At 46.9% G+C, this 22,928-nt stretch overlaps 1 protein-coding gene across 3 annotated transcripts in view; it reads right to left on the bottom strand.

Annotated features, from left to right (window-relative positions):
- RXRA (retinoid X receptor alpha) overlaps positions 1–22,928 on the bottom strand; it is a 288,115-nt gene that overhangs the window by 73,645 nt on the left and 191,542 nt on the right. For all 3 annotated transcript variants that reach the window (XM_060250971.1, XM_060250972.1, XM_060250973.1), the window contains exon 2: positions 15,027–15,292. In XM_060250971.1, coding sequence (XP_060106954.1) covers positions 15,027–15,292 — 266 coding nt within the window. The remainder of the gene's footprint in view (positions 1–15,026; positions 15,293–22,928) is intronic.

The raw sequence follows: 22,928 nt of genomic DNA, 5'->3' as shown, positions 1-22,928 counted from the left end.
TTTAGGACATGGAACAAAGTGAGCCATCTTGGTGAGGAGGTCAACCATCACCAGGATTCAAGTGTGCCCCTTGGACCTGGGGAGCTTGGTGATAAAGTACAGGGAGACGGTGTCTCATGGTCCTGCAGGCGTGGGTAGGGGATGCAAAAGCCTTGGGGGCTTGGCCGGTACATCCTTGACCCGCCGGCAGATTTCACAGGAACCGACATAGCGGACCACATCGGCACAGATGCGAGGCCACCAGAACTCCCGCATGAGCAGGTACAGGGTCTTGTGTTGGCCGAAGTGCCCCACAGGAGAGGCGTCGTAGGTCAGGTGGAGCACTTCGGCTCGGAGGGGCCCCAGAGGCACGTATAGGCACCCATGGTGCAGGAGGAGACCTTGGCAGGTAGAGGGGTCCCCAGCCGGGCTGTCTTGCACTTCCAGGAGGCATTGCTGAGCCCAGGGGTCTTGGGCCTGGCTGGCCTGGATGTCTGCAGCCAAGGTTGGGCGGGTCATGGTGACAGCGAAGACCGAGGGTGCAAGGATGAGCCCAGTTGGGGTCTCCGTTAGAGGCAAAGTGTACTTCGGTTTTCGGGAGCGGGTGTCCGCTTTCCGGTTCTGGACCACTGGATCTGATGCTGGGTGAGACATCAAGCAGTCTGTAGATGCTCCAGGTTGCAGTGGCCAGTCAGGACCTGGATGGGGTGGCAGGCCCCTTCAAGGTGATGCCTTCAAACCTCCAAGGCGGTCTTGAAGGCCAGGAGTTCCCACTCCCAGATGGTGTAGTTGCGCTCTGCGGGCATCAGGTGCTGTGAGTAGTATGCGCGGGGTTGGAGCGGCTGGGAAGGGCCCTCCCGCTGGGATAGCACTGCGCCGAGGGCCACGCTGGAGGCGTCGGTCTCTACTGTGAACGGCAGCTGCAGGTCTGGGTAACACAGGAGCAGCTCGGTGGTGAAGCAGGTTTTTTTAGGGTGGTGAAGGCATGGTCTGCCTCTGGAGCCCAGTGAAATGGCTCTTTGGGCCGGAGGAGCTGGGTCAGAGGCGTGGTTACGTCAGCATAGGCAGGGATGAACTGGCGGTAATAATTAGAAAAGCCAAGAATCCGCTGTACGTCCTTGCGGTTCCATGGCGTCTGCCAGGTCAGAACCACCTTGACTTTGTTCGGGTCCATCCGAGTCCCATGTGGTGAGACGATGTGGCCAAGGAACTTGACCGCTGTTAAGTCGAAGGCACACTTCTCTAGCTTGGTATAGAGACCATGCTCACGCAGGCGCTGCAGGACCTGGCGGACATGCCCTGCGTGCTGGGAGGGCCTTTGGGAAAAAATTAAAATGTCATCTAAATAAATGATCACAAAGTGGTCGAGCAGGTCGCGGAAGATGTCGTTCATCAGCCTTTGGAAGACAGCAAGGGCGTTGATCAGGCTGAAGGGCATCACAAGATATCCGTACTGGCCATAGCAGGTCCTGAATGCCGTCTTCCATTTGTTTCCTGCGCGGATCTGCACCAAGTTGTACGCGCCCTGGAGGTCCAGCTTGTTCTAGACCTGGGCCTCCTTAAGGCAACCCAGTAGTTCTGGGATCAGTGGCAAAGGGGAGCGGTCCCAGACAGTGATTTTGTTCAGGGCCCGATAGACATTGCAGGGCCGGAGCTCACCGCCTTTCTTCTTGACAAAGAGAACAGGGATGGACAGTGGGGACATGGATGGCTGGATGAAACCCCATTCCAGGTTTTCGGTGAGGAAGACCCACAGGGCTGCTACCTCCGGTTCGGACATGGGGTAGAGCCGCCCCATGGGCAGGGGTGCCCCTGGTACCAAATCGATGGCGCAGTCATAAGGCTGGTGCGGGGGGAGCTGGTCGGCCCTCTTTTCCTCAAAGACATCAGCAAAGTCTGTGTGGGCCAGGGGAAGTAGAGGACCAGCCGCTGGGCCGGCGGCCAACGTGGCCGACCAGGCCTGGTGAGGACAAGGGTCCTTGAAGCTCAGCATTCCCGGTGCCCAGTCCACGAAGGGGTTGTGACTCTGCTAGAACTCAGGGCTGAGATATCTGAAGCATGGGCGTGCCTTATGTCTTCGCTCTGAAAGTTCTTTCCTGAGCCTGCTTTGAACTCTTGAGATGGGAGGAGGAGAGCTTGGAGGAGATTGATTGCCAACAGCTGATACTGGTGCCAGAGAGTGATTGATGGGCCAGCTGCTGTTTTTTCAGCTGAGGAACTGGCTGGCAACTCTTCCAGGTCTGTTAACCCTTATAGCTCCTCCTCGTCAGAGCTCATGACAGGCAGAACCACTGGGCTGGAGTGGGTGCACGAGAAGTTAATGATTTTGGCGGGGGTAAAGGGTGGGTAGACCGTCGAGGCGGGGGGAGCACACATGAGCTTCACTCCAGCAGCTTCCCCTCCTCCTCCTTCCCCCAAGGCTCACTCCCTTCTTCCAACTCACAGGGGCTTAAGGCATCGACCAGGAAAGGCAGCCGAGAAAAGGGGCCCCCAGGAGGAGAAGCAGGAGAGCAGCAGCATCTCAGCGAGGGTGTCGCTGGCTAGTGCAGCACTGGAGAGGGCAGGAGAATCATCTGGACAAAGCGGAGTGGGCAGGCAGGCAGGCAGGGGGCAGTGAAGGGCAGACTTGAGCAGCTGCCGCTGCTGCCACCTCTCGGCACCACCACGAGCCTGTTGGAAGAGGATGAGGCAGCAGTCGGAATTCACCCAGGAATCTCTGGTTGGGGAGATGTAGGGAGCAGGTGCCCCTGTAGGCCAGGTGGGTCCTAGGCAGCCGCCTACCTGGCCTACTTCTACCCGCCGGCCATGACTATGTCTGTAAGATTGTTTACTGTGCTGCTCCTGTTTTGTAATGTCTGTTTTTATGATATTATTTTAACTGTCGTTTTATTGTTGTAAGCTACCCTGAGCTGCTTGCAGGATAGGCTGGGATATACATCTAAAAATTAAATTAAGCCGATTTCCTGTCCTCTCTAGGGAGTTGTCCTCAAGTTACTAATTGGAAACAGGAGGGGAGGGGGAATGAGGAGGAGACTAGGCCAAGTTTGATAATATCCTCCCATCCAGCCTACAGAAAGTTAAACCCACACACAAGATAGCATTTTTCCAAAAGAAGGATAGTCTCCCACCCCAATTACATCAAGCCTTCATGCTTGCATGATTTAATGCCCTACCATTGGTGGTTCTATATGGGAGATTTGCAAACATTCCCTATTACAAAAGACTGCCCATGTAGATGAAGGAAACCTGAAATGGTAGCTGTTATTTTTATGAAAAAGTCTGGGACTTCCCCTTGTTTAATCATCTTGTTTAATCAGAAGAGAGGCTAGTTTTCTTTCTATTATCTGACTGGCGTTCCCATATTACATACTCAGTAGCAAAGAATCTTTCAATTCCTATGATGATCAGGGAGCATAGGATTAGATCTCTTACTAGGTGATTTTTTTTATTGTATTTCAAATCTGAAGAAGCATTTCAATCCATATTCATTGTTGTATTTTCGAATGTGTGCCAGTAAAGCAACTGAACTGAACTGAAGGATTTCGACAAGTCCAGAAGAGGGCAATGAAAATGGTGAGGGGGTCTGGAAACCAAATCCTATGAAGAGAGCCTGAAGGAGCTGGAGACGACTGAGAGGTGATCTGCTCACCTACAAGTACTTGAAGGGCTGTCATACAGAGGATGGTGCAGAATTGTTTTCTGTTGCTCCAGAAGGCCTTGACCTCCTCCCATACAACCCACAGGTTCAATGCGTTAAAATTAAATCAAAAGTTTCCCGCTAAACATTAGGAAGAACTTCTTATAGAGTGGAACAGGCTTCCTTGGGAGGTGGTGGGCTCTCCTTCTTTGGAGTTTTTTAAACAGAGGCTAGATGGGCATCTGACAGCAATGCTGATCCTGTGAAATTAGGCAGATTATGGGGCAGGAAGGGCTGCATCGATGCTTAGTTCTCATGGCCTCTTCTTCCATGCCCAGGGAAATGCTTACCACCCCTTTGGGGCCAGGAAGCGATTTTCTCCAGGTCAGTTTGGCCAGGGATCCTGGAGGGGTTTTTTGGTTATCTTCTGGGCATGGAGCCTGCAGGGGGCACTGGGGTGAATGGGGGAAGGTATTTGTGAAGTTCCTGCATAGTGCAGGGGGTTGGATGACCCTGGAGGTCCCTTCAAACTCTATGATGCTATCATTCTTCAGGCTGACATGGAGAACAGCTGACAGCTACAGCAGGGGGTGGGGTGGGGATCCAAAGGTCTTCTAGAAACAAGACCTGCATGTGGGTCAGGAGATGGCAGGCAGCAGAAGTTCTTCCCTACACATCTTCTGCCCACATACAGGATATTCTCAGTGAGTTGGCAAAAAAAAAAAAATCAGGCAGCTGCAGAGTCAGCTTATGGGACTGGCAACCCATCCAGGTTCCTCTTTCTGCACCTTTTCTGAGAAGCACGGCGCCACTTGGGTCTTCCCTTCTAGCGCCTGTGGGTTCTCTGTGTTGCATCATCAGGCTATAAGCAGAACTGAACTGAACACAAAATCACAGTACTCATGGGTGGGAGAGGATCATCCAGACTACAGATGGACAACTTCTGCATTCTCATGGGCCGTTTGATCTGAAGACCAGAAGCATCAGCCTTCTCTCCCCCCAAGGAAGATCAGGCTCTATTGTACAGCTGGTACACCAGAAGGGGGCATAGGGTCAGGGAGCAGGGGTTGAAGGTTGAATGTTAGTCCTCTCCACAACTCAATGAGAAGTGTCCACCTGCTTCTCCAGGAGGCACTGGTTCCCATACCGTAGTTCTGGACCCCAAAGTGGGACACAATTGTATGTAAAATGTGAGCAACAAGGCAAGCTGGAACAAGAGGCTTTGTGAGACTCAGCCCATTTGGGTCTGCCTGTGCAGAATGTGTAGAGGGGCCTGTAGCAGCTCAAGGCTGCTATATACTTTGATAAATATTAAACATAAACCAATAGAATATAAACTTGTTTAATGTTAACTGTTATGAGTTTCTTGTGTTTCATGTTGGCAAGGGAGGAAACTAGCTTGGAGTTTCTTTGAGAGTCCCCAAAAGTACAGTACATTTGGAAAGTTCAGCAACCACTACAGTACAGTAGCAGTGACATGCATAGATAGATTCTCCTCTTTTTATTTGTAAGTTACATTTAGCATTTTTTAAAAAATGACAGGGCCACCGGAACCAGACAGAGTTAATGGTGTGTGTGTGGGGGGGGGGGTACCTCTTGGCTATCCTTAATCTAGACTAGGGATGGACACGAATTCAAGCACGAACCAAAATTTGTGATGAATCAGGCTGGTTCATAGTTTGAGGAGAATGTGTCTCCCCTCCCCACCAAGAGGTTCCTGGGGGCTCTGAAGGCATTTAAATACCTTCAAAGTTTACTTCTGGGTTCCACTGGAGCACACCACCAGGCAGTGGCCTGACTCAAGTGAGTTGGGATGGTGGGAGAGACAAATGCCACTGAGGCTCAGCTCTAGGTGCAGGGATCATGGACTGATCAAGCACCATCCTGCCCAAGTTGCTATTCTGAAGACAAGGAGAAACACAGACTCAGAGGGAACAGCTGCAGTCCCCCATAAGACACAGCTATGGCAGAGGTCATGATCAGAAGGCACACCTGGTCTTGCTTCTGTCCAAGGCCTTTCAAAGCACAGTTCTTTATATCAGGCTGCCCTCCAGAGAGCAGAAAGATGCAATATTTTTAGAAAAAAGCCCGAAAGGTAGATTCTGGATTTGAAAAGATAGAAGGTTTAATGTAAACATTGTAAAATTACTTTTTATCACTGATATGCATGCTGCTTTTCTCCTAAGAGCTTAAGGCAGTTAAGTCTGCCAGTTCATGAAGGAGAAGTGAACCATGACAGCCAACCAGAACACACACACATGAGAAGAAATGGCAGGAATTGAGGGATAAACCAGTATGGGGAGGCTATCAATATTGTGCCTGTTTTGCAAGTTAGGAAGGAAAGATCCCCCTCCCAATTCAATTCAGAAACAATTTGGTGAACATGAATGGGTTATGGGTTTCTTTTGATACAAGATCAAAGCTAAGAGGCACATCATCAGGTTGTGGAGGCCTCTGTGCTCAAGACCAGAAGGGCAAAAGCGGAAGGATAAGCCCCTCCCCTCCAGAATCACGTTTGAGCCGGCCTCTGCTGGAAGAGGAGGAGCTCCATTCCCAGCAGTAAGGACTGACCCACTACCAGGACCACCGGAGAAGCCTCCTTTTGCCACCTGTGCCAGGCCAGACAGGTGTCTTGCCCTGACCTAGCCACTGTAACCATGCAGCTGCTGCTGTTAACTTTAAAAACTTTTCACAACTTGGGGCCCTTAGAACTGCAAGACTGTGTCTACCCACGTGGAATGTTCAGTCATCAGATTTATTATCCTGCTTCATTTATACTCCCACCCTTCTGCCCAATAGGGTCCCAAAACAGCATACTTAGTTCTCATCTCATCCATTTTATTCTCACAACATCCCTGAGTGGTAGGTGAGGCTGAGAATGTGTCATTGGCTCAAGGTCACCCAGCAATTTCCCACTGCACAGCAGGGATTCAAATCTGGGTCTTCCAGATCCTAGTCTGGCACTCTAATCACTGCACCATGCTGGGGCAAAGGCCAGAGATAACTAGGAGTTCTACCAAGTTGGCAAGTAAGAACAGCCACTCCTGGAGCTTGCACTTTTCCTATGACTGCCCACAGGCTGTAGAACAGGTTTCTTGAAGGTATGCAGAAGTCCCTGGCCTCACGTGGTTTTCAGATGCTCTGTAAAGCATGGTCTTTTCATCCTGCCTTTGATAGGGAAGGTCGAGGCCTGCTTAATTCTATTTTGTAAAATTGCATTTGTTTTTAAATATATGTAAACTGTGTTGGCTCTTGCTAATCTGGTGAAAAGTGAAATGTACATATTTTACGTATAAATACATACATACATACATGCATCTCCAGGAAGTACTATTTCGATTTTCACAGCCTCTCACATTTTGGAGATATTCAATAGAACAGATGTCAGGAAGTAGTATAAACTGCAGAATTAACTACCCAAAATCCAAATCTGCATAATAACTTACATAGGGCATCGAAGTCACCCATCTTCAGCACAGAATCAAGATGGCTCAAGCATGTTTACATGCACAGTGTCAGAGAGAAATCTGGCGTGTTCTCTGTTTGTGGTCCTGTGTATTGTGGAGAACTCTCAAGGCCCTTGGGCTCTGCTAGGTCTCCGGTGCCAACCAAGCAGAAGCTGATAGCAAGTGGCACCTGCCATCTGATGCTGCACACCTTCCATCAGGGTCACCTCTACTCCACAAGGCAGGTACATGCTTCATTACCCTGGAAGCTTTGCAGACCCTCACAGAGACATGTGGAGGGGGTGGGCAAAGGTTCCCCTCCTTCCTCCCCCTTCCATATTTTGTGTTCTGTAAGCTCAGGAAAAGAGCAGGGCAGGGCCTTAAGTGTCTCTTTCAAGAAGAGCACCTCAAGCAAGCCATAACGAAATGTCAGGAGCTGGCTTGGCACCTGGCAGGACCTGCCCCTCCTTTATTTTTGGCCCTCTACCTCATGTGATGAGTTCCAGAAACAGAATTGGCATGGGGCTAGGGTTGCCAGGTCCAACTCAAGAAATATCTGGGGTCTTTAGGAGTAGAGCCAGGAGACTTTGTGGGTGGAGCCTGGAGCAAGGGTGTGATAAGCACGACTGGACACCAAAAGGAGTTCTGGCCATCACATTTAAAGGAACCACACACCTTTTAAATGCCTTCCCTCCATTTGGAATAATGAAGGATAGGGGCACCTTCTTTGGGGGCTCACAGAACTGGATCCCACAGTCCAATCTTTTTGAACCTTGGGGAGTGTTCTGAGGAGAGTCACCAGATACTTGATCCCACATTTCGCTATTGCTTCTATGAGCTTTCTGAAAGAATTATTACATTCAGTTCAAATGCTGTCGCTTACACCAACATCCATTCAGTATGGTCAATTTCCCAAGTTCTTTCGGAAAGCTCAGAGAAGCAATAGCGAAACGTGGGATCAAGTACTGCCACATCATATTTTACTTCCTATGCCTTGCTGTACAGAAGATAAATTTTGTGGAGCGTGGATCTTCATGGAAGACTTCTTGAAATATGATTGGAAATTTTTAGGAGCAGTGCTCCGTGTGAAAGACTCTGCCATTCGAATTTTCATCTGCACCCAGCTGTTGGAATATATTGGACATTAATTTGTTTCTAGGTGACTGTGGGTGTGAGAATATGTTCCTTATAGGCTGATTATGTACTTTTGGTTTATCTAATAGAAATTTTGTAGATTTTCTAAGTGTTATGAGAAGTGTTTGATTTGTATATTAATCTTGAGGCTAGTTCTCGTGAAGGTTTGTTGTAACCTTAGTTTCCTGCACCAGTATCCACGTTGCTCTTTGTTGGTTGCTCAATCCCCAGGTGGGGGCAAGAGATCCCCCCGTTTGGATGCCCTCCCCCAGCTTCAGGGTCATCAGAAAGTGGGGGTGGGGAGGGAAATATCTGCTGGGCACTCTATTATTCCCTATGGAGACTGATTCCCATAGGGTATAATGGAGAATTGATCTGTGGGTATCTGGGACTTGGGGAGGGGCTGTTTTTTTGAGGTAGAAGCACTATAGCATCCAGTACCTCTCCTCAAAATCCTCCAAGTTTCAAAAAGATTGGACTAGGGGGTCCAATTCTATGAGCCCCAAAAGAAGGTGCCGCTATCCTTCATTTCACACCCTTGCTCCTGGCTCCATCCCCAAAGTCTCCTGGCTCTACTCCCAAAGCCCCCAGATATTTCTTGAATTGGACTTGGCAACCCTAGCTGAGAGATCTCTCAAGAGAACTGTGACTGACCCAAGGTCACCCAGCTGGCTCCGTGTGGATAAGTGGGTTCTCCAGATTAGAGTTGGCCGCTCTTAACCACTATACCAAGAACGTACAATGAACCATACAGAAATTATCTAGGAGAGAATAATAGAATCATCGAGTTGGAAGGGACCTTCAGGGTCATCTAGTCCAACCCCCTGCACAAAGCAGGAACTTCACAAATACCTCCCCACCCCCACGTACATCCCCAGTGACCCCAGAAGATGGCAAAAACCTCCATGATCCTTTGCTAAACTGGCCTGGAGAAAAATCGTTGACTGACCCCAAAATGGCAAGCAGCATTTCCCTGGGCATGTAAGAAAGGGCCACAAGAACAACTTTCCTGCCCTCTATGCAACCCTTCCTGCCCTCACAGTCCTACTGTAACATGTGGTCACGTAAGCAATATGCAGGCACCAGACTTGTTGAAGAGATTCAACCAGCCCTCCACCACAAATCTACCCCTAATGTGCGGGCCAGGATCAGGGCACGTGTTGTGAAGGGCGTGAGCCTCACTCCCCCTCCAGAAGAAAGTGTGTCCTCCTGTCACCATAAATCAAGCGAATAAAACAGCAAAAGGCCTGGCAGGTGTCCTGCTCCCAGGCAGCAGCAGCAGCAGCAGCAAACAGCAGGGAGAGGCCGTTTCTTGATCTGCCTCCCCTCCCCCACTTTGATGGATGTGCAACCCGCAGCCAAGACGGGGCTGCCAGCGACAGGTGGCCAGGGCAGTCCTGGCTATTTTTAACCAGGGGGCTTATCTCCTTGTCATGGGAGGGCTTTCTGTCTTTACATAATCTACCATCAGCCCGGCTGCTTCCCGCCTCCCAAGAAGGGAAACTCGCTGTGTGGGAGGAAATAATACTAACAACGGCAATTGCAGAGGCCCATCTAGAAAGAGGAAAACCAGGACTCTGCTCCACAAGACCTGCAGGAGGGGCAGTGGTGAATCTTCCCCATCTCCTCCTCTTGATGCCAGCCCAGCACTTTCCCCCATGGCTTGGAGGAGCCCATGCATCCAGGTTCCTTACAGTAAGGTAGCTGTGTCCAACGTATAAAGAAGTGCATCTTAAAAAAGACCAAACCAGCAGATTCCGAGAAGGCCTCCAGGAGGCCTGGAAGGGAGCTCAAAAAGGATGCCTTCCGTTGGTGCTCAACTACCTCTCAACATGGAAGTACCGTGTCACCTGCCACAACTGGGAGCCATCCTGGCACAATCTACGTACAGACCTGACCTTTAAAAATCCATCAAAGCCTGCTGCCACCACTAGATCTCCCAGCAGAAAATTAGCCATAAATAAAATAAAGGTGAATAAATCCCACATGAAAACAAAACACACTGGAAAAATATTTCATTTTGCAAGTTCTGAATCTACTGCCTCCCATCAGCTCCTCTAACTTCTAGTATTATGAAAGAGGGAAGAAACTTCCATCTTCATCTCTCCAAACAAATCTTTTAAAAAGATTTAACTTTTAAAAATTCTATAAGAACTTAAGAGAAGGCATGCTGTTCAGGCCACTGGCCCATCCAGTCCAACACTGTGTCACACAGTGGCCAATATGTGTGTGGGTGTATATACACATACACACATATAGATACATACATACACACACACATATATATATAATATGGCTAATAGCCACTGATGGACCTCTGCTCCATATTTTTATCCAATCCCCTCTTAAAGTTGGCTATGCTTGTAGCCTCCACCAGTGAATTCCACATGTTAATCACCCTTTGGGTGAAGAAGTACTTCATTTTATCCGTTTTAACCTGTCTGCTCAGCAACTTCATCGAATGCCCACGAGTTCTTGTATTGTGAGAAAGGGAGAAAAGGACTTCTTTCTCTACCTTCTCCATCCCATGCATAATCAATGAAAGATTACATATTTTTGTCAGGAGATCCACAAGTTCAACTTGGATGTATGCCATCCGGATCTGGTGACATTAGTTTTGAATTCGTCAATCAGTTGTAGGACCTCCTCTCTTGTCACCTCAATCTGACTCAGGTCTTTCAACACCCCTTCCAAAATTAGTGGTTCTGGAGTGGGCAAACACTTCTCATCTTCCACAGTGAAGACAGAGGCAAAAAATGCATTCAGCTTCTCAGCCATTTCCCTATCCTCCTTCAGTAATCCTTTTACCCCTTGGTCATCCAAGGGCCCCACTGCCTCCCTGGCTGGTTTCCCGCTTCTAATATATTTGAAGAAATTTTTATTGTTGGTCTTTATGTTTTTAGGAATATGCTCCTCATAGTCCCTTTTTGCCTGCCTGATCACAGTCTTGCATTTGATTTGCCACAGCCTGTGTTCCCTTTTATTAATCTCACTTGGACTAGCTTTCCACCGCTTAAAGGAGTCCTTCTTACCTTTTACAGCTTCCATTACTTTGTTAACCATGCAGGCCTTTTCTTGTACCTGTTTGTGCCTTTCTTAACTTGTGGTATATATTTTATCTGAGCTTCTAGGATTGTAGTTTTGAATAGCTTCCAAGCTTCACCAAGGGTTTTGACTGTATTTACCTTTCCTTTCAGTTTCCTCTTCACATGCCTCCTCATCTTAGAGAATTTACCCCTTTTAAAGTTCAACATGGTTGTGCTGGTCTGTTGGGGCAACTCCCTATTTATACAAATGGTGAAATCAATAACGTTATGGTCACTGCTCCCAAGTGGTGCAATCACTTTTACATCTTTCACCAAGTCTTGGGCATTACTTAGGACCAAATCCAGGATCGCCCCACCCCTGGTAGGTTCTGTGACCATCTGCTCCATAGCACAGTCATTGAGAGTGTCTAGAAACTAAATCTCTTTCTCTCTTCCTGAACACATATTGACCCAATCAATCTGCGGATAGTTAAAATCACCTATTACGACACAGTTTTTATGTTTAGCCGCTATCTTTAATCCTTCCCTCATATTATAATCATCCTCTATTTTTTGATTTGGTGGGCGATAACGAACACCCATAGTTAAATTTCCTTTTGGGCCCTCTATTTTGACCCAAAGCATTTCCAGAAGGGAATCTAATTCTTTGACCTCAATTTTACTGGACTGTATACACTCTCTAACAAACACAGCCACCCCACCTCCAACCCTTCCATCCCTATCCTTCCGATATAACTTATATCCAGAAATCACCGTGTCCCACTGATTCTCCTCATTCCACCAAGTTTCTGAAATTCCCACAATGTCTATGTTTTCTCCCAACACTAAACATTCCAACTCACCAATTTTACTTCGAACACTTTTAGCATTTCTATACAAACATCTATAATTTCCCAGGCAAGTTAGGCCTGCAACCTTCCTCCTGCTGCCTCGAGACTTTGGCAGACACTCCATACTGTCTGTCACCATCTCAGTGGACAACTCTGATCCATTACATGGTAGAAAAGTAACAGCTAACCCTTCATCTCTTTGAGATGAGTCCTCCCAAACCAGAGACATTTCATCTCCTGTTGGCTTTCCCCCAAGATTTAGTTTAAAAATCGCTCTGTCACCTTTTTGATTTTAAGCGCCAGCAGCTTGGTTCCATCTGGGGACAAGTGGAGACCGTCTCTTTTGTACAGCTCCCGCTTGTTCCAGAATGCATCCCAGTGCCTAACAAACTTAAACCCTTCCTCCTTACACCATCATCTCATCCACACATTGAGACTTCTAATTTGTGCCTGCCTCTCCAGCCCTGCACGTGGAACAGGTAGCACTTCTGAGAAGGCTACCTTGGAGGTCCTGGCCATAGGTCTCCTGCCTAGCAGCCTAAATTTTTCCTCCAGGACCTCACGACTGCATTTCCCCACATTGCTGGTGCCAACATGGCTCCTCCCTAGCACTGTATCAGCCTATCTACAACAAGTGTAATGTCCGCTATCTACGCACCAGGCAGGCAAGTCACCATATGGTCAGTATGCGGTTTTGCCACCCAGCTGTCTACTTGCCTAAGGATCGAATCACCAACTACCAAGACATAAGAACATAAGAGAAGTCATGTTGGATCAGGCCAATAGCCCATCCAGTCCAACACTTTGTGTCACATATGTGTATGTACACACACATATACATACATACATACACACACACACACACACACATATATATACACACACACACACACACACACTGTGGCTAATAGCCACTGATGGACCTCTGCTCCATATATATATACACTGTGGCTAATAGCCACTGATGGACCTCTGCTCCATATTTTTATCCAATCCCTTCTTAATGCTTATCCAACGCTTGTAGCTGCCACCACTTCCTGTGGCAGTGAATTCCACATGTTAATCACCCTTTGGGAGAAGAAGTACTTTCTTTTATCTGTTTTAACCTGACAGCTCATTGAATGCCCACGAGTTCTTGTATTGTGAGAAAGGGAGAAAAGTACTTCTTTCTCTACTTTCTCCATCCCATGTATAATCTTGTAAACCTCTATCATGTCACCCCACAGCCGACATTTCCCCAAGCTAAAGAGCCCCAAGCTTTTTAACCTTTCTTCATAGGGAAAGTGTTCTAAACCTTTAATCATTCTAGTTGCCCTTTTCTGCACTTTTTCCAATGCTATATCTTTTTTGAAGTGCGGTGACCAGAATTGTACACAGTATTCCAAATGAGGTCGCACCATCGATTTATACAGGGACATTATGATACTGGCTGATTTGTTTTCAATTCCCTTCCTAATAATTCCCAGCATGGCGTTGGCCTTTTTTAATCGCAATCGCACACTGTCTTGACATTTTCAGTGAGTGATCTACCACGACCCCAAGATCTCTCTCTTGATCAGGTCAGTCTCTGCCAGTTCACAACCCATCAACTTGTATTTGTAGCTGGGATTCTTGGCCCAATGTGCATTACTTTGCACTTGGCCACATTGAACCTCATCTGCCATGTTGATGCCCACTCACCCAGCCTCAACAGATCCCTTTGGAGTGCCTCACAATCCTCTCTGGTTCTCACCACCCTGAACAATTTAGTGTCATCTGCAAACTTGGCCACTTCACTGCTTACTCCCAACTCCAGATCATTAATGAACAATACTGAGCCCTGCGGCACCCCACTGCTTACCGTCCTCCACTGTGAAGACTGCCCATTTATACTCACTCTCTGCTTCCTATTAATTAGCCAGTTTTTGATCCACAAGAGGATCTGTCCTTTTACTCCATGACTCTCGAGCTTACTAAGGAGCCTTTGATGAGGAACTTTATCAAAAGCTTTCTGGAAGTCAAGGTAAACAACATCTATTGTGTCCCCTTTGTCCACATGTTTGTTCGCCCCCTCAAAGAACTGTAACAGATTAGTGAGGCAAGATCTTCTCTTACAGAACCCATGGTGAGTATTCCTCAATTACTTGTGTTCATCAATGTGCCTACTCATTCTGTCCTTGATAATGGTTTCTACCAACTTTTCCGGAATAGAAGTCAGACTGACTGGCCTGTAATTTCCTGGATCTCCTCTGGAACCCTTTTTAAAGATGGGGGTGACATTTGCTACCTTCCAGTCCTCAGGAACGGAGGCAGATTTCAATGAAAGATTACATATATTTGTCAGAAGATCCACACGTTCAGCTTTGAGTTCTTTCAGAATTCTTGGATGTATGCCATCCGGACCTGGTGACATTAGTTTTGAATTCGTCAATCAGTTGTAGGACCTCCTCTCTTGTCACCTCACTCTGACTCAGGTCTTTCAACACCACTTCCAAAATTAGTGGTTCTGGAGCAGGCAAACACTTCTCATCTTCCACAGTGAAGACTGAGGCAAAAAATGCATTCAGCTTCTCAGCCATTTCCCTATCCTCCTTCAGTAATCCTTTTACCCCTTGGTCATCCAAGGGCCTCACTGCCTCCCTGGCTGGTTTCCCGCTTCTAATATATTTGAAGAAATTTTTATTGTTGGTCTTTATGTTTTTTGCAATATGCTCCTCATAGTCCATATGCTCCTCATAGAGAGAGACCACCCCCCTCTCTCCCTGCCCTGGGATAGTTCCTTGGTGCAAAAGGATTTCCGCTCACCAACTGAAGAAGAGGTCCCTTCTGAGGGCGCATTCTCCTTATCCTCAGCACGGTGCCCTGTTCCCTCTCGACCCTCATGCTATGGCATTCTTGCCCTCCAATCATTTCAGTGCATCCCCTGGGGATGTGTTTGAGGCCACTGCAGAACTGCCCCCCCCAAGCCACTCACCTGTGGGCTGCCAGTTCCAAAGCCAATGCTTGGGGTAGATGGTCCAGACATCGAGTGAGGCCCCATTGGGGAACTGATGACTGAGAAAGGAGGCCCCATGCCATTGAGGGGGGAACTCAGGGTGTTGATGGGTGAGTGAAGTTGACTTGGGGAACCCAAGGAGGAGCCGATGCCAGGCCCGATGGATGGATGGAGGGAAGATGTGGTCATAGGCCCGCGGCCAGTGGGAGAGCTCAGGGAGGTAGAATTGACTTGGGTGGAAAAATCTGCAGAGTAAAGAAAGAAAAACACCATTAGTGGAAAAAGAAAACCACAACCACACCAAACTTTCTGATCCTTAAAACCGGAAAAGACGGAAGAGAGAATCTTTCAAAAATTTATTTTTAAATGATTAGATCAAAGCAAAAAACACAAATACTCAGTAGCACAATTGTTACTATTTATGTAATTATTTATTTGATCAAGTTACCCCATTTTACTCTTGTAAAGTTTGTTAAGCTGAGTGGGAGTGAGAGGTTCAAGGGCACCAGGCCAGCAGCAATTCTTCCTAATGCAGCAATTCTTCCTGCAGGTCCAAATTCAACATAATGCCTCACTAGCACTAAAACCTTCCAAAAAAAAGGGAAGAAGTGAGCCTAAATAAACAGGAGGAATACAGCATCGAATCCAGTCTCCTAATCGGTCATTTCGTAAGTACCAAAAATGCTGATGCACAGCCGCCTATCAAATATCAGCTGCAAAACTAAATAGTGTATCACATCATGCATCAAATATCAACAGCCAAATATAAAATCTTGAAATCAAGGACCTCTGCATGATAAGTTCAGAGATCACATCCAGCCTCAACCATCTTTCTGCTGCTGGGGGAAATTTCCTTTTCTGTTCACATGAATATCTAACCGTCCAGACATAGAACAAAGTCTGAGTATAGTGGCACCTTTAAGAGCAATAAAGTTTGATTCTGAGCAGGGGTCATTTTGTAGGAAAAAAGGTACAGGAGCTCAGTATCATTTGCATATGCCCCAGGATCTGTGTGCAGCAGGGAAAGAACTCCCCACTGCATGCAGACCCTGGCTGGAGGTTCAGGAGCTGTGCTCCTGTGAGCTCCTGCTGAATTCAAGCTCTGATTCTGAGTATAAGCCTTTGTGTGCATGTTTTAAAAACTGCCTCTCTTCTCTCCTGCACTTGGGCTCTCCCTGGAGGTGGGTACCTCCACCTTACAGAGCTGTCATTTTTTGCATGTTCCTACCATCCTGTGTCAGAATTCCAGAGGTGCCCATGGGCTTAGAAAGGTAGGGGACCTCTGCTATAAGAGAATAGTTCAGGAAAGTGCTTTGTAAACGGAAAGGGTCTGTGAATTATGGAACTCTGTACAGAACTCATTATCAGTTTGCTGCAGTTTGCTCTTGTTGTTTCATTGTTTTCTACTGCTGTTAATGCCATTTTTCTGCACTGTATTCACACTTTATATCATGCCTCATACAGACTCCTCATGTAGACTGCACTGACCTACACTGTGCTTCTCACCTGTCTCTTTCTCTATATCAGTACTGACTTTCCATGATGTGTGACCCTCATTGAGTCTCACTGAGAAAATACGGGGGTGGGGGGCAATACTGGGAAGGAAGCAAGTCTGTCATTCATGTTGTAAAGTATAACACTAAGAGGAGGATCTGGGAGACCACAGAAGCTTTGTCGGGTGGCCCCGAGTCCATCACTCTCCTTCAGCCTCGCCTACCTCACAGGGTTGTTCTGAGGATAACAGGGAAGGAGACCCTGTAAGATGTCCTGAGCTCCATAGAGAAAGGTTAAGATTAAAAATACATTTAAAAATTATTTCATGCATTACCTTTTTTAATGTCTTAAAAGGCACACGCAAAATGAAAAATATGTGAAGTGGCTCCAGAGTCCAGGCTGGCTGATTTCTCAAATTAGCAGGAAAGGAAGATCAATGGAGAGGCGCATCTGTCAGCAGCATGGTAGCCACTCCCATCTGTCCTCCCTTACAGTTCCCTCTTCCAGGTTTTTTCTCCACTCCTCCCTTCTTGTTTAAGAGCTCCCTGCTCTTAAATTGAAAATCAGGCTTCCTAAAACCTCCTTCTGCACTGGCCTGGTTTTGTCTGATCAGGAGACCACGCATGCCTTTGGAATATTTCTCCTTGTGTAAACTACAGGAGTTGTCCTTCAGGATTCAGCCCCTCCCCCATTCTCACAAGCACACCCACTCACCCAGGGACTCTAAAGGTTGCCATCCTATGTGCACTTTGGTGAGGTGCAAGTACTAATGGATTTAGTGGGGCTTACTTCTGAGTATGCGCAGGCTGGATCAGGTGCAGGGCACCAGAGATCACCCTGGTATTTCAGGATGTTTCATCTGCCACAGCCCATGTGGTTAGTCTGGAATCACTTATAGTCTTTGCAACAGTGGAGGATAGCATGGTTATCATTTCTCACCATCTCTGCAAACAATCCCTTTCCTTTTAAAATCAACACCTCTGTAAGTTTATTTTCTTGCTATCCATCATGGATCATGGGTCCTGACTTGGTCTGGAGAAAGGCCACTTGTAAGTATTTTAAACAAATAAATGCCCAGGGATTCAGTGTTCAGTGCTGCGTAGCAGCATCAAAAGGAGATGGGCAGGGAGGGGTGCTGAGTGTGAGGTCAAGGGTCTTCTGAGGACAGATATGTGTCCCCATTTTCATCCACGCAATGCTGGAGGAAGCACCTCTGCAGTCAGAATAAATCTGAGAGCTCTCCCTAACTGGAGGGGGGTGGTGTCCAAACAGGAGATATTTTTGCGAGTCATTCCAGGAGTAGAAAGCTGCCAGACCAGCCCTGCCCCCCCCCCAACCAGCTTCTCTTACTCATCCTGTTTACATGCAACAGACAGTTAGTTCCCAAGCACTGGCTTGACAAGGAACAGGGTGTGTTTGTTGGAGCAGCAGCCATTCCTCTACAAAAATCAAAGAGCAAAATACTTTGGGGCTACCAGACAGGTCCACTCTGTGCAAGCTGTGAGCATGCAGCATTACCTCAGGAGCGCAGGGAAAGTACACAATGTGCCCAGAAACCAGGTCCTGAGAATCTTATCTTGCTTGCTTGCTGTAAAGTGTTGGTGGCTGTGCTGGTGCTGGTGGATGTAATATAGGCCTGAAAGGGCATGAACAAAACCTGCTAGAATCTTAGAAGCCAGAGAGAGGCCTGAATTCCCAGCTGGCCCTGCCCCTCCCCATAAGAAGTTTGGAGGGAAGCTTTTGCACACCCAGGCAGCGGTGGGAGCACTAGAGACGCTATGATACATTTCGAGATCAGAACGCTAAGTGCAAAACTTGACTGCTGTGATTTGGGATGGGCATCTGGGGGGTGATTCTTTTACATGCATATAAGCGGGGTCACGGTCCTGCCATATTGTCTTAGTGCATAGTTATAAATAAAGGATGATTCCTGTTTCACTCTGATGTATCGAACCCAGTATTTAACACTGGCGATGAGCCTGTTGAGTCAGCCTATTGCTCAGCCACATCACATACACCACACACCGAGCTCTGGTGCCCCATGCGCAACTTGCAGCTAGGATCGTGGCTGTTGCTCCAGGACAGCATCTGCTGGAGTTCAACCCCGCTCACCCAGACCTGTGGGAAACCTGGGTGGACAGATTGAAATACTACACTGTTCCACAGGATCGGCGAAGAGGCAGACAAGAAATCTCTGCTGCTCAGTGCTTGTGGCATCATGACCCTGAAATTAGTAAAGTCCCTCATCGCTCTGACCACTCTCGAAGCCGTCACGTATGAGAGCCTGATCCGGGAGCTCACCAACCATTTGGTGCCCCAACCAACCTGCATAGCATGCCATCTCAAGTTTTACACCTGGCAACAGAAGCCTGCCGAGTCGGTTGCTAAATACGTGGCTGAGCTACGAGGTCTTGCCCTAAACTGTGAGTTCCAGAACCTGGATGAGGCACTCCTGGATAAATTCATGGTGAGGGTCCAGGATGACAAATTTTGCCACAAGTTCACTATCCAGGACGACCTAACCCTGTAGAAAGCACTCCGAGAGGCCACGCGTTTGAGCAGTCACACAGAGACCATCCAGCGACCACTGTGCAAGAGGCTACCACATCCTCTGCCTCCAAGGCGTCTGATGGTGAAGAAGCCCATCAGATCCGATGTCCGTCTCGCTGCGAGAGCCTACCGGCAGCTCCTCACACGAGCGCCGTTGCTGCCTGTTCCGCCAAGTGCAGGAATTGCAGCAATATGGGCCACATCACTCACGTCTGCCGTGCTAAGGGAAACCGTAGACATCTAGGAACCAACTAAGAATTGGCAGAGCTGCACACCACCTCCCTGAACCATCTCCAGGTGCTGAATTTGCCCCAAGACATCTCCAACAAAATGAAGGTCACAGTATGGATTGATGGAGCCCCTTGCTCTGGGTCCTCTATATCTATCATTTCAGACTCTGGGTCCTCGATATCTATCATTTCAGACTCTGGGTCCTCGATATCTATCATTTCAGAGGAAACCCTTAAGAAGCTTTGCTCCAGGGGAGGCCTCCAGTTTTGGCCTGCCAGGTTCATCCTGAGAGATTTCCAAAAGAACCCTGTGCACACAAAGGGGTGGGGCCGTTTCCAAGTGCAGTTCAAGCACTTTGATGGCATGTTGGACTTGATGATGGGGGGGGGGGGTGCAAGCTCACGAGTCTATTTGGACTGGCCTGGTTTGAGCCCATCAGGATAGAAATCATAGGGGTGCAACAGATGTAGTCTCCCAGTTTCATGCACATCTGTAAAGTGTTCCCAGGGGGTTTTGATGGGTCCCTTGGCCGATACAAGGTCCCCTGGTGTCCCTACAACTAAATCCAACTGTGCGGCCCATAAGGTTGAAGGCGAGGCGTGTTCCATTTGCGATTAAGCCAAAAATTGAGGCAGAGCTAGACAGCCTCATAACCCAGCAGGGGTTAGAGCCCCTCTGGGAAACCCCAATCAATCATTACACCAATCAAGCCAAATGGGGATATTTAGTGCACTATTAATAAGGCTCTACAGGACCATGCATATCCGGTCCTGGTGGTCAGCCACATATTGGCTTTGCTGGCTGGCACCAAGGTTTTTGGAAAGCTGGACTTGGTCCAGGTGTATCAGCAGCTCCTGGTCGATGACTCAACAGCCAAGGCACAGACCATAGTGACATTGAGGGTTTTCCGGGTTAAAAGATTGCAGTTTGGGGTGAGCGTGGCCCCAGGGTTTGGCTCTTGATGAGCTTAAGTCAATTGAATGACTCTGGAAACCTCTGTAGACACTGGAATGCAACTCCTCTCCGGAGACCCTTCAAAGCCTCAAAGGAGCCCCCCCCTCGGGACTCCCTTTTGGCCAAAGTAAATCTCCTCAGAATTTTCCGAGCATGTCTTGGACTAATCTCTGTCTGAAAAGTAGGCAGTAGGCATTGAATTGCCTTTTTCAACCCTGAACAGAAGTTCCAGTCTGCTCCCCTTCAGAGAAGCAGTTCAGCTCGCCATTTTCCAACCCCCGGAAGTCCAGGCTTCCCTCCCCATTTAAACACCTAGCCAGGTGTTTAAATTGGGGGGCGGGGGAGGCAGATCTCTCAAAGTCACCTGACTCCACCCCCAAATTTTAGTGAGCCATGAAGGAGAAGTATAAAAATAACTGGGCCATGGGGGGGGGGGAGTCTCTCCATTGTTGTTTATAGTGACTCTTGAAATTTTGTTGATGCAAATTCAAGAAGATAAAGAAACAGAAGGTTTGAAATTAAAAGGCAGATGATGTAATGTTTATAAATGAAGTGTTTCCAGGGGTTTTTGATGGGTCCCTTGGCCGATACAAGGTCCCCTGGTGTCCCTACAGTTACCTACCGGGTTCGTTACAAAGTGCTGGTTATTACCTTTAAAGCCCTATATGGCTGAGGACCTGCTTACCTGAGGGACCGTCTCTCCCCATACGAACCCCAGAGAGCACTGAGGTCAGCAGGGAAGAACCAGCTGACTATCCTTGGACCAAAGGAGGCCAAACTCCAACACACCCGTACACAGGCCTTCTCCATCGCAGCTCCACAATTATGGAACCAGCTCCCGGAAGAAGTGCGAGCCCTGCGGTGCCTTGACCAGTTCCGCAGGGCCTGCAAGACCACCCTTTTCAGGATGGCCTTTGCTGGCTGAGAGACCGCTGTTGGGTGACTTTCGCTATTATCATTTATAAATGGAATTAGCACCTGGAAACTTGTATAATACTCGATTAATTGGAATGTTTTGAAGCTAATGTGATTTTAAACTCTGTATAATTTTTATGAAATGTTGTTAGCCGCCCTGAGCCCGCCTCAGCGGGGAGGGTGGGATACAAATAACATTTTATTACTATTATTATTATTAAAATCCTATACAAGTAATGCCATTATTATTAGGTAAGATACAAGAATATGGAGAAATGGTAGAATTTTACACTAATAAAGAGAAGTCAAAATTTTAATGCAAAAACATGCAAATGAGTAAAAAGAATTGCAGAAGCTAATGGGATGTGAAGTTACCTCTAAAGTAAAATATCTGGGTGTGGAGATTACAATGAAAAATATCGATTTATATAAAAACAATTATGAAAAGCTATGGCATAAAATGAATGAAGATATGTTAAAATGGAATAAACTTAACTTGTCATTGCTTGGAAGAATAGCTGCAATAAAAATTAACATTCTACCAAGAATTATGTATTTGTTTCAAACAATTCCGATAGTGAAAAACAGTAAACAATTTAATAAATGGCAAAGAAAAATTTCAGAGTTTGTATGGGCTGGGAAGAAACCAAGAATAAAAATGAAAATCTTAACAGATGCAAAAGAAAGAGGAGGATTTCAATTACCAGACTTAAAGTTATACCACGAAGCAGTATGTTTAGTATGGATAAAATAATGGGCGACGTTGTTGAACAGAAAACTTTTAGCATTGGAAGGTCTCAAGATCGACTAATAACGACTTAAGACTGGGGGGATCATGGCCTAAGCAATAGGCCCTGTTAAAATCTTAATGGATCTACTGCTATTAATGTTCTACCTTAGTTGCTCCCCTTCCCCCCTTTTCTTATTTTGATTTGTAACTGGGGTGAAGGAACTAGCCGGCGCCTTCTCAGGGCCTGAGGTGGGAGGAAGCCTTGCATAACAATTCAAGAGCATTTGCTAGCTATGGTCTGAGGAAGTATCTAGTAGTTGCGTGTGAATGTTTCCTCCTGTAAACCCCCCCCCCATAGGAATGTTTTGAAGTGTACCTTAAAACCCATGTATCACTGTATTGGTTTCATTCTTTTTTTTTTTTTTTTTTTTTTTTAATGTCCAAAAACTTTTTTATTGAATTTAGTAAACATACAAATAAAGCAATCAATGACTGTATCTGCAATCATTCTTTGTGTATAAGCATAGCATACCAGCAGAAAACAGAATATATATATATACACAAAATACAAACAAAACAACACATACATACATTCACACATACATACATACTTGGCAGCTGAATTAAAAAATAAGTACTCTGTCCATATGTTAATTACATCAAATTAATAATGTCATAATATCTACCAGGAATACATGTACGCATCTGATCTACAGGACTAAAAGAAAATTTAAGAAATGGAAGCCACTTGTACATCAGAGAATCGTTACCTTCTGAATTATTTATATTGCATAAACTATCTGCTATCTTGTCCATAGCATAGACCTCCCAGATTTTAGCATACCAGGCTTTAACTGGAGGAATATTGGGAGATTTCCAAAATTGGGCTAACACCATTTTAGCAGCAGCTAGTAAAAGGGATATCAGGGATTTATTGAGAGAAGTAATAGAAATACCTTTCCAACAGTCAAGCAAAATGAGTTCCAATCTTAAGGGTAAACTATAGC

Source organism: Heteronotia binoei, chromosome 12 (genome assembly GCF_032191835.1).
Source record: "Heteronotia binoei isolate CCM8104 ecotype False Entrance Well chromosome 12, APGP_CSIRO_Hbin_v1, whole genome shotgun sequence".
NCBI lineage: Eukaryota > Metazoa > Chordata > Lepidosauria > Squamata > Gekkonidae > Heteronotia > Heteronotia binoei.
Note: the sequence above shows the minus strand (reverse complement) of the source record. Positions and strands in the feature narration are given on the sequence as shown.